Source organism: Scaptodrosophila lebanonensis, unplaced genomic scaffold (assembly GCF_003285725.1).
Source record: "Scaptodrosophila lebanonensis strain 11010-0011.00,11010-0021.00 unplaced genomic scaffold, SlebRS2 tig00000001-arrow-pilon, whole genome shotgun sequence".
Lineage (NCBI taxonomy): Eukaryota > Metazoa > Arthropoda > Insecta > Diptera > Drosophilidae > Scaptodrosophila > Scaptodrosophila lebanonensis.
Genome location: NW_022060529.1, coordinates 2,076,990 through 2,089,192, shown reverse-complemented (window position 1 = coordinate 2,089,192; position 12,203 = coordinate 2,076,990). Strand labels below are relative to the sequence as shown.

Here is a 12,203-nt window from a genome sequence, read left to right as displayed (position 1 = left end):
TACAACAATCAACGTACAACAACTAACTACAACTAAATGCCACAATGCAAGGCAAGAGCAATAAAAGCGAAATTGAATTGTAAAATTGTTATTGTGCTTTCAAGTGGGCGGTGGCAGTGGCACGAGCGTCGCTCAAGTGGTGCACGCCGTGCCTTCGGACTGGTCGTTCACTCTCAGTTCCCAGCTCTCAGTTGATGGACAGTCGGTTCTTGCCCCACACACTGGCCCTACGCGTAGTCGCGTTTCTAATTGCCATTAGCGTTCACGTTGCATGGACGCTGCAGCAAGTTAATCAAATTTCTGACTGCTGGCAATGCACACACACATATATATACACATACATATATACAGATGATGATGCAGCACTTTTAAAATATTAAAAACCACCCATCGTGAGAAGGTCTTGCGAAATCTGCGCCTTGACTAATGCAATTTGCCTCGCGCCGTGCAACAATTACATGTTTAATTAACTTTTTGTTATGACAGGCCACAGACGTCCGTCTGATCCGTTGTCTGTGGGCGTTGGGGCGACTTGCTTTGTATTAGAAAAGTGGAAATGAGTGCAGATAGTATGTAATAGAGAGATGGAAAGGGCATGACGAAGGAGGCGAGTGGAAGAGAAAGGGCATGAAGCAGTTATGCAATAATCAAGATTTCCCTATTCCTTGTCCTGCTCTATAAAAACACTTAGCTTGCTTCCGAACCACTTCAAAAATATAAAATCATTCCATCTCATTAGCTAATTATTATAATTCCACATATGTACATTTTGCGTCCAATAGATATAATGCTAATGTAAAATGGCATTCAAAGCTGATGATTACGTTTGAAGTGCGTATAGAATAATTTTAAAAGTGTTGCAACTGCAGATTATTTCTATTTATATAGCTTATAAAATGTTTTGCATTTTTAGGTTCAGAAGTAAAAGATTCAATCTTGTGTTGGGAATCAGGATTTGATAAGCAGGACACACGAATGATAGTCCTTTTGCTTATCTCGGGTAGTTCCGAACTCACTTTAAGAAGAAGATTGTGTAGCAAGTTAACTTTCAGAATCACTTAAACCCCCTCACATCAATTAACACAAATTGAGGAATATCCTTCCTTGTACGTGGCTTCTCATCTGCAGCCGAAAAGTATGCAAGGGAATTTCCAACTAGAGTCTGCTGCACAGCAAACTCTAGGACTCGGTCATTTAGTCCCTTACTAGTGTGTCAGTGAGTGGAAATTTTAATTTTGATTCCATATGCAAATGGTCCGAAATGTTGCATAACAGTTGCAGACAAAGCTCAGTCCTTATTTGAGGCATTAGCCGAGGTCTTAGCAAATTGTGCAGTGCAGGAGCTGCAGCAAAGGCAACTTTTCAATGCTTCGGGATGACTGCAAATTGCAATCAGAAGCTATGTGTGTGCCTGTAGATTAGTTGAGCCTGCCTGCCATTTGCAACTGTTAGTTACAAGGAATCGTTGCAGAGCTTACGATTCTGAGCCTTTAAGTTGCCCAACTGCAATCACTTGGGAATTTCGCTCTCACTAAGCACTAAGGTCTGAGATACAATTATGATTAGAGCGAACGAATTGGGGGACGGCTCTTGTAGCACTAATTACTGAAAATCGCCGGCAGAGTCCAGAGAGAAATGACGGAGGATTGGCGACAAATGCATGTTATGTCAAATCAATATCAATTTATTTATTTATTTTTCATATGCTATATATTTTTTATAGCATAAATATATTGAAAAACTTTTTTGTTGGCTATCATAAAAATTGTGTGTTTGTATATGGTATGTACATATGTGTGTGTGTGTGTGTGTGTGTGTGTGTACACATATCCATGTTTTTCTTTGTATGCTATGCATAGATATGTTTCGAAAAGTTTCATTTTTTCAGCATGTGCCAGCAAGAAAAGTTTTTGTTTGCCATTTTATAGTTGGGCTTGTATTTTATATGAAAAGTTTTGTTTGTCAATTTTTTAATTTTCTCTACGTCTTTTTGTTAGCACATGTGTGTATTTGTGTATCGTGTGTGCACAGTTTATACATCGTTTTTATAGCTTATTTGTTGCTGGGGGGTGCCTTTAAAGTTGCTAAACATAAATTGGCGCATCGTGTGTCTGTGTCTGTATCTGTTTGGTCTACTGGGGTTCAGTGCAAATTTATATAAATATCAACTAAATGGCAAACGTTTCAATTTGAAAAGTTTGTGAAGTACTGGTACTTTTTTCTGTTTGGTGAAGTGTTGTTAATTAATTTGGCGAAGAATAAAGCACAGCTTGAATTGAAGTGCCATTTACTGGTGTCGTGGTAATGACATTTTTGGCCACGATTTTGTTAAATGAATATGCGTTGCGGCTTTCGCCTGAACCTGTAGTTATTGCAATATTCCGATGTACTGGAAATTTCATCTACTTCGCTCTCAAATCACACCCCTTCTCTTAAACTTTGGGGACACATCAATTTACAAAAGAAAGATATATATAGATTTTGGGGTAGGGTACATTAAAGGGTAATATATTTAAACATACTACTTGGAAGAATAATAATATTAATATCAAATAAGGGGGATAATATTAACAAACAATTCAATGAATTCAGAAATAAAACGAGTCTATTATTTACAAAAGAGGTTGAAATAACTTAAACATTAATGTCAAACATTCCATCTGCACAGAAAAATATATTTTTTGATATTGTATCCAGAATTATGCGAAGATGCATTCACTTAATTATATTTGCTACTAATTTTAAAAATATTTCAAACTATTCAATAACAAACAATAATGAAGAGCTAAAAGGCCAACTCTTATATACCCTGTACCCACTTCCATTAAAAAGCAATATATGCAATTATTTTAAATTTCAATTACTTAAATTTAATGAAATGATTTACATTATGACGTTGTAATGCTATATATCCATTTCGTGTCCAAGCATTCAGCAGATAGACAGAGTAGCCTTTCTTATACGAGTAGGGTATACAAAAAATCAGTGTCTGCATAAGTATGCTACAGCTTTTCATTTTGTTAAGTTCGCCCTAACTGTTGCTTTAGCTGGTGTTTAGCATTAAGTATTTATAAATTCAGCTGCTTATAAATTCCACGCTTAAAGTATGCAAATCTGCAACCATAAACAGCAACAATAAAAATGCGCTAAAGATTAACAGCAAAGTTTTTCACTTCTGTTATTTTTTCGCATTTCGAATGTAGCCCGTTGGAGCGGCATATAAATAAATCTTAAGTTAGGCCAGCAGAACAGAACAGATTTTGATTTTGATTTTAGCAAAAACTTTAAGCAAGAAAAGTTTCGGCCTTTTAGCATACGCAATGAAGCTGGCGGATTTGGCTGCCGTAGGTGAGGCCTCAACTGTTTATTTATTTATTTATGATGCGGCCACTGAAATGTAACTAAAAACATGCCAACACATGACGTCTACAGATGTACTACGAATCCGGGCCTGTTTGCTCAGACGTGTGCTTAGCTGTCCAAGTTGACGCCACTTTGATATATTATGCACGCTTGAGGGCAGCAACAAATAATCAAGCATCAAATTCCACATGGAATGCTAACGAAAACCCACGAACACAAAATCATTTTGGCCAACATCCTCCAACTACTCTCTCTCTCCCTTCTCTACTTAAAGGCAGTCCTGTTTTTGGGGGGCGGTTGTGCTTATCAAGTGCGTAGCTGTGGCGTCTTAAGCTGCTGCCAGCACAAATGAGCCAACGCACGAGGCATGGCACATGGGGTGGCGGCATTTGTGTGGCATGTGGCGTAGACAAAAAGGCCGCAAATTTGCGTTGCCGAAAACAATGACAAGTCAAGGCTGGACCCGTTCAGGTGGGTGTGCAGCTTTATGGCGCATGCGACAAATGAACAATGGCAAATAAACGAAGCAAGACAAACGACATACTCGTACTAGGTAGCAACCAGTACCAACCGGCTCCATCGCTCGTGCATGTCCGTGTTTCCGGCCTGTGAGTCCTTCCATATTTGTCTAAGCTATGGGCCTCGTCCAGAGCCATGTCCGATGGAGTGAGAACTCCAGGCAGGCAGGCAGAAATGCTAAGCCGATTAACAAAGCATAATAGTTGCCAGTTGTCAACTCAGAGCGAGCGTTCGTTCAGATCCAAGTAGGGCCACAATAAACTCGGACAACTCAACAAAGTTGTTTGATTCTTCTTGTTGATTTTCTCCACCCCCAACGCACACATTCCCATACCCTACATCCATACCCATGAACCTATGCAAGGATGTGAGCTGTGTTTTTTTTCCTGTTCGGCTGGTATTTGTGTCGCAGAAGCTCTGGACATTTGGCTGGAATTTGCGTAGAAAATCGCATAAGTCAAACATGAAATTCTTATGCAAAAGTGTTTTGTCATTTTCTTTTGGGACCGGCAAGCGCCTCGATGGCGCGTCTTTGTCGGCTGGCATTTGTATTATTCGTTGTGCTGTGATTTATAAAGGCCGTGTTTCTTTTTTCTTTATTTTTACTTTTATTCTTATTCCTGTTTTTTTCTTGCTCGGTAAGCTTTATTTGTTCATTAGTGAGTCTGTTTAAGTAGATGGCGCGACATTGCCGTTGAGAGCTCAAGGCTGCTGCTCATTTATAATGTTAACTTGTTTAAATAATGCAGCAGACATGGCAGCGTGGTAAACAGCAGGTGCTTAGGCGCTTCAAATGGAAAACATCTCCCACCCTTATGGGAATATTTACAAAATGTTATTATTTTTTTTGTCTAGCATAATCTTAGACTTGGGACAGCAGCGCAGACAAATGAAAGCCCCTTATATTTGGCCTTTCAGGTTAAACTACTTTTATTTAGGAAAATGAAGCAAATACTATTAAAAGATTGCTGAATATCTAAGAAAATTGTATTTTAATATTCGGATAATAAATGCGGCTCGACTTATACTGAAATGGAAGCATGTAGAACAGTGCGGATGGACCAATTTGCGCCTCCAAAATCAATACCCTTTTACCGAGTAATTTGATTATTGACGGCAAACGCAATAAATATTATAAATCAAAATAAAACAAAAATGAAAATATATATTTAAATATTTATTTAGATCGCTTTCCTAAAGCGAATCACAAAGCAAAAAACTAATCAACTAAAGCATTGAACGACCTATTGTTTTGGTGCTTGCGGAAATTAAAATTGTTCACTTTTATGCATTGCGTTATATAGATTGAATGAACTAAGTATATCCCTTAGCCATGAAGGCATTGGGAACCCAACAAAGTTTTCTATCTAGAGGCGCATATGTGGCATTTGCAAGCCATTAGCAGAGCCAGCCGCAAGCTAAAATGGTTCAGTACGGCAAAATTTGCATGATAAACGTTTCCCTTTCTCTATTCCATATCCCTTAGAGAGCAAACGCTTTAATCGAGTCGAGCTAGGTACTCGAAATATAAGCATAGCCTGGGCTTGGGCATAGCTCGACAATTTGTAAAGCTGTTGCTATAACCAACACAAACACTTTTTGCTTTAAATGCCTCTTCTCACTGCACTTCTACTCGACACAAAAAAATAGACTTTGCCAACTGTCAGCCATAACGAGTGTAAATAAATTCAAGTGGGCTTAAATTTTCCACATTTTGCGCCCCCAATTGCCTTCGTTTCCCGAGCCACTGCCCACCACCTTCGTCACCATTCAACGATTGCCGCAGGCTGATGCTCTAAATATTCAATAACCGCCCGTCCAGCACCAAATTCATGCAAAAATAACAGAAAAAAAGAAGTGGTATGAATGCCAACGGCGGCAACAACAACAACAACTGGGAGAAAAATTACATAAGAACCTCAAATCTGAAACTAAGCAAAATGAATTCTATGTATTTAACATTTGGGTAAAATATCAGCATAAAATATAGAAATCAGCGATGCTCGACCTCAGCGAGGCTGAGCTCGGGGAGATGGCCTGGCTGCTGCCTTTTTGTGACGTACGCGCTGCTGTCTACTTAGGAAAATGATAAATGTCCTTGTAAAGCCATGAAATGAATAAGTATGGCACGGTTATGTGGACCAAAGGCAAACAAGGACAATGTCCTTAGGAAACAGCAATACAACAACAACAAAGTCTTCCCAAAAAAAAAAAAAAAAAAAAAAAAATGGTAAAAAGAAAAAATCACAACAACGCCAACAAACAGTGGGGAATGGGCGTCTGCGTTTGAAGTGAAGTGCCAAGGCAACTTTGAGAAGGCTACTCCATATCAAAAGGACATGCAGACAAATGCCTCAAGTTGATGTCTATATGTGTGTGCTTGTGTGTGAATGCTGCGGGTGTGTACGTGTGTGTATGAGAGTCTGGCCAAGCCGCAGCCTACTATAAAAGAGGAATGTTGACAAAGTCACAGCAACTGCGAATTTTCGCTGCTGTTGTCATTCAGCGTGCTGTCAGCTATTGCTGCTGCCCAAAAGCATTTGCAGCAAACGCTACTCCCCTACCTCTCCCCCCTCCCCCGTGCTAGCGGCTTCGCGCTTTGGAATCTTTGTCATGTCAACAGTGGCGAAAGTTTTTCGCTGGCAGTAAAAACTACACAGCTTCAGTGTTTTTTTTTTTTTGTTTTTTTTGGTTTGAACCACGCTTTCTTTTTCGTGTTCTTATTTTAGGGGCCACCATTGTTGACCATCACTCCTGTTCTGTTCGGTCCAGCCAGAACTTATTGCTGTTGCTCTGGCTCTGGCTCTGGCTATAGTTTTCATCTTTTCTTGTGTATTCTTGAGCTTTTGACTTGGCCAGCACGCGGCTTTCATGCTGAGTCTGTTTTGGCTAAGCTGATTTTTGTTTTGGATTCCCACTCGCTCCTTCTCCGGCATCGCCCAATGCATGTTATATATGTACATACATGTGTATATATCGCTCTCTCTCTTTCTGGTGGCATGCCTGTCTGTCTATGCGGCTTGTGGATTTGTTTGTGTGTTTGGGGCGTGCGTATATTTTAGGGCGTCTGTCATGTGATGCCTTCGCCTTTTTGCTTCCCCTTAAGTTGTAGTTGTAGGCGTTGCTGCTATTGTTGTGGCTGGTGTTGTTCCTATTGTAGTTCTGTGGCTTGGTCAATTTTATGTGCAAATCGTTTGGGTTGTATTATCTATCAATAATATTTTGATGTGTCTGTGTTTACGGCACAACAATACCTTGTAAATGCCCGAAAACTATTTTAGGCTCTGTGGTATTTACTACAAAGTCTGAAGCATGTTACTACACAGTGGTTAGAGGTGAGTGAGGTAATCGATATTTTAAAATGGATTGAACAACTTACCAGACAAAATACCCCAAAGCAAGACTGAAAAAATACAAAATAAATAAAATAAAACATTAAAAAGAAGAATAAACAAAAGTAAATAGGCCAACAAAATTCAAAAATTCTTCATTTCAACAACATAGCTTAACAAATTAAACCATTAAATAGAATAATAAAAAAAAGTTAAATAGGACAAAATTCTAAATTCTTCATTTCAATAAAATATATATGGTATATGTACGTACAGCCATTACAAACTGTGAAAAGGCTTAGAAAAACATAAAAATAAACTAATGACCTATTTCTATTTATTTTGAGCCATGAATCAGAATGCTGTTGACTTACTAAGCTACACTTGACTGCTTTCCGAGTGTATTCCCTCAGCTTTACTTTTGCATTGATTGATGATATTCAAAAGATGTGTAGCTCTGTAACGTGCATTGTTATAGGGTCACATGCATCACAAGAGCAAAAAGAGGAAGAAATTCGAACCCGCTGCTACTGTAACTTATTAGTACCGGCGTAAGCTTGTTTCGCTAGTTACTTATTTTAAGAGGAACCAATTGGCAACAAATTTCAAATTTATTTAGCTTTAGAACTAGAAAAGGGTAGAGTTCTCATTTCTGAAAACTAAACATTCATCCAGACAAACAGATGAATAGATGGACGGACTGTCATCCATGTCTAGATCGATTTGTCTCTTCATCTTGATTAAGAATATACAAGTATATATGCACATCCATCAGAAGTATAGGTAAAGGCACTATGGTGCAAAATGTTCAATATGAGAACTTGTTTATCTGATTTATACGCCGTCGTGGCCTTGAATGGGCAACTGATATGTATATGCAAATTCAAATCTGCAGAAAGCTTCGTTAAATCTGCAAACTTTTAGAAGCCCTCAACATTTTATGTAGATGGAATGTCCCACATATGGGTGAGAGCTTGCAAACTTTTCAATGTTGGGGAGCACCAAAAACTTAACTCATCAGATATGCCCTTAAATACGTAAAGCCGTGCAGTAACTGCTAACACAACAACAAGAACAACATAGTACATCGAGAAACAGCAACAAATGCAAACTTTACCAAACACATGGAATGCAAGAACAACAACAGCGAGAACAACGACAACAACAATAAAGTGGACGACCAACCAAACATAATTCTAAAGTTTTTGCCCAAAATGTTGAGTACGTTGTTCTCATAGAAATACGATAAATGCTTCGAAGGCTATCCGGCTAAGCAAGTCAGTGGAAAGGAAGCGGTTTGCTTGCAGTTCCAAGTTAACTTGGAAAACATTTAAATGCCAAAGTGAAAAGTTTTCGCTGCGAGCGCCAACAACGATATTCAATTGAAAACACATAAAATCTAAATTTGTTAAAACCATAAAACCAACCAAACAGACATATGCATAAGCTTTAAAATGAAGCGCGCTCTAAATTTTGTGTTTCCTTTTTTAGTCGCATGCTGTGGCCACAAAACTTTCGTATTAAAACGTTGTGCAAGCAAGTGGAACAATATGCGAGGGGCAGAGATGGCATAGATATGGGTGTGGTAGGGGAGGGGGAAAGAGGCAGAGGGAAAGGGGCATGCCTGACTTGCGCAAAAGTTGTGAGCCAAGTGGCATGCGAGTGGTCGAGAGGATCTTGTCTGGCTAAATTAGTTAGCACCAAGTCTAAGCGAGATGTGTTGTTGCAGTTTCTCTTGCGGTTGCTGTTGCTGTTGCTGTTTTTGTTACACATACGCCATGTTGACCCCACTAAAAAGTTGAAAATGTGAAAGCGGGGCAGAATGGGCGTCTTCGCAGCTTATTTTAACATGCTAATTGGACGCATATCAGGCACAATTAACGCCTAGTTTAGCTAACCTCGACCAAGTTTAGTATTTTATAGCACAGATTTGTTCGCTCCATCTCGCCGGCACTTATTGTTCAATTTTTGCGTGGCAAGTCTAAATAGCTATACAAAAGTTTCCTAAAACTTTCGTGGCTGACTTTTTGTTGGTCCGATTTATTAGCAACATATTATTATATTTGGGCGAAAGTGATGGCCAAGCAAAACTTTTATTTTGTTTTTCGTATCGTGTTTCTTTTTCTTTGTTTTTTGTTGACTGCTTGGTTTCATTGTTTTCTTGTTGTTGTTGTTGCTATTGGCAGTGACCAGCTGACGTTGGTCAATAACTCAGCCACATTACAGCTAAGAACACACTTTAACTCAAACAACAGCATGCGTTAAAAGCCATCGAAGCCAACAGCTGTTGTTGACCAACGCAAACAACAGCAACAACAACAATCGGCCATTAGCGCTTGCCAAACTGCGTCTTGTTGTTGTTGTTGTCGACGAGTTTTCCATTTTTTTTGGCACGTTGTTTTTTTTTTGTTTTGTGTTTCAGTGTTTTTCTTGCGCTAAAAGTTGCGTGACTTTTGTTTTCAGCAAAGTGCAATAGCCTGTTAGCAGCAAAAACAAGCAAGCAAACAAACCCAGCTACACACACTTTCCTCTATATTTATTTATTTATTTTTTTTCATTTTATTTTTATTTTAGTTAAGTTGAGAGATTTTGTCGTTGCGGGCGCCATAAAAATCAATTTCAAATCCATAACAATTTGGCATCATTTAAAATTGATTAAATTTGCACATAAAGTTCGTCAAGAGCGTACGAAAATTTCATTTATGCTGCCACCAGACACGAAGGACAAAGACATGAACATTACCACACACAAAGGCGCACGCAATTTCTTTACACACAATAAAGTTTATGTTGATTGAATAAAAGTTGCGTCACACACGCACACAATCAAATGCACGAAAAACTCTTGGCCAGGCTGGAAAAACTTTTCACTTTAAATTAAATTGCAGAGCACACATACATACATATATACGCCGAGCTTGCCGAACACATACACAAAGGAGGTAGAAAACTGGCGCAAAATTTGCCGCCAGGCTAGAGCGTTGAATCAATTTTAAGCAGCGCCCAAAAGTAGACTTCAGAAATGAGTGAAGAGACAAAAATGCCGGCACCAGCAGCACACCTTAGGCACAAAACAAAAAAGAGTTAAAAATTAGTCAAAACACTTACCGTTCTCCTCCTCGATGTTGCGTGTCATGGTCGTCGAGCTGCTGACACGAGCACGTGTAGCCGCCGTCGCTGCGTTGCCATTGAGTGTTATAAGCAGCGTGAGCAGAAGGAGGCGCAGGATGAGCAACAAGAGGCAGTTGAGTGGCTGACGGCTTGTCAGCGACGCCTCAGCTCGTGTGGGGCACAACATTGCTCCTGCGTGTGTTTCTTGGTATGTATGTAGGTATTAGGGTATGTGTGTGTGTGTATGTATGTATGTGTGTGGATTGTCTTCTCTACACCTCTCGCTGCTGATAGTGCCAATGACAATGTCGTTTATCGCCAGTTGCTATAGCTTGTGTTTTTTGAAAGCTCTACAGTTTCTTTTCTTCTTCCTTTTTCACACCGCAGGCAACATTTTGGAAATTGCTGATGTTGTCGTTGTAGTTGCGATTAGCAGCATATCTAATGGCGTTTTAATTTGTATTTTGCTGCAATTGGCACGCGACAGTACAAGCAAATGTGTTCAGGGAAGCTAGGAGACTGTGAATGAGAAATAAAGAGAGAGGCAGAGGCATTGTCAGCAAATTCGTTAAAATGCATATAAATAATATGCAATTTATAATTGAATGTTTTTCTATATTCTGCAATATTTCAGTTTCCATAGCCACTGTTGTTGGTTGGTGGCTCTGCTTGCTATTGTCACTATTGAAATTTATTTAATTGCCCTTATTTTTGGTTTTGCAAATTGTGTGGGCCTGCAACGCCAGCACCAACACACGCATTGTGATTTATGTGATTTTTACGAATTTTATTGGGTTAATTTGTTTATTTTATATTTATTGCAGTTTGATTTTTCCGTGTTATTTATGTGCTTCAAATTGTTAATTTATGTTTTTTTACAGCAATACATAGATATTTTCCAAAACGAGATGCATAACAAAGCATTGCAAAAGCATATTACATATATATATTGTATGTACTTATATGTACTATATATGTTTGTAAGTAAGGTATATGCCCTTAACAATTTTATAATGAAATACAGCCTATATTTGCTTTGAAGATTATGAACATTAATTAATTGAGCGAAATATTTGTTAAAATAAAAAACATACCATACATAAATGCGTGCGTGGCATTATTTAACTTGAACACACAAACATATTAGCTCATTCATAATTCATTTTGTTCGTTTTGTTAAAGAAAAACATAAATAATTCGCTGGTTACGGTCAATCAGACATGTAATGAAATGTACCTGAAAAGTAGTAAGGTATTTATGCAAACTCAAAAAAATGTAACATATACATACATATATTTTGGATCAACATCATAAGACAAGTCGACTTAACCCCGCCTATCTTTCCATCTGTTGTCTGTTGTCTGTATACAAATACATGGATCTTAGAGACTTTAAGACTTAGGGACACCAAATTTTTTACATTTTGCCTTACGTAGTACTTAACTTTCCTTTAACTTTAGTTATGGTCCGCATCGTAACTAAACTCGCTGCTTTTATGTTTTTAAATGTATTGTAAAATATTAGTCCATGTGCAACCTATTATTCCAATCGTTTTCTAATAAATATACTGGCTTCTTATACTGTTAAATGTATATCTGCTGGTGATTTTGTAGCTGATCCCAATTCAATACGAGTCTAAGCTCTCGCACACATTCGCTTCATAATATGAGATTTGATTTGTTCTGCATCCATTCTAAGTATCCCAACATCATAAATGTTGCAGCCTATTTGTACATGGGCACATACTTATGTAGTACATATAGAGAAAAGACTGTATGTGAAATTCATCAACCGACCTCATATCTCAACCACATATGGGAGGCTGTACAAATGTTTCCGTTCTTTAATATTTTATAACATATTGCAGCCGCACTCAAG

The 12,203-nt window shown here is 38.4% G+C and overlaps 1 protein-coding gene across 2 annotated transcripts in view; it reads right to left on the bottom strand.

The window, feature by feature from the left end:
* The window catches only part of LOC115626385 (nephrin), an 80,673-nt gene extending 69,175 nt beyond the window's left edge, over positions 1-11,498 (bottom strand). Inside the window, exons 1-3 of one of the 2 annotated variants that reach the window (XM_030521748.1) lie at positions 11,420-11,498; positions 10,323-10,844; positions 7,262-7,285 (exon numbers count right to left, since the gene is read on the bottom strand). In XM_030521748.1, coding sequence (XP_030377608.1) covers positions 7,262-7,285; positions 10,323-10,512 — 214 coding nt within the window. In that variant the 5' untranslated portion in view covers positions 10,513-10,844; positions 11,420-11,498. The remainder of the gene's footprint in view (positions 1-7,261; positions 7,286-10,322; positions 10,845-11,419) is intronic. The other variant, XM_030521756.1, reaches the window with a different exon arrangement.
* Between the last annotated feature and the right edge of the window lie 705 nt (positions 11,499-12,203).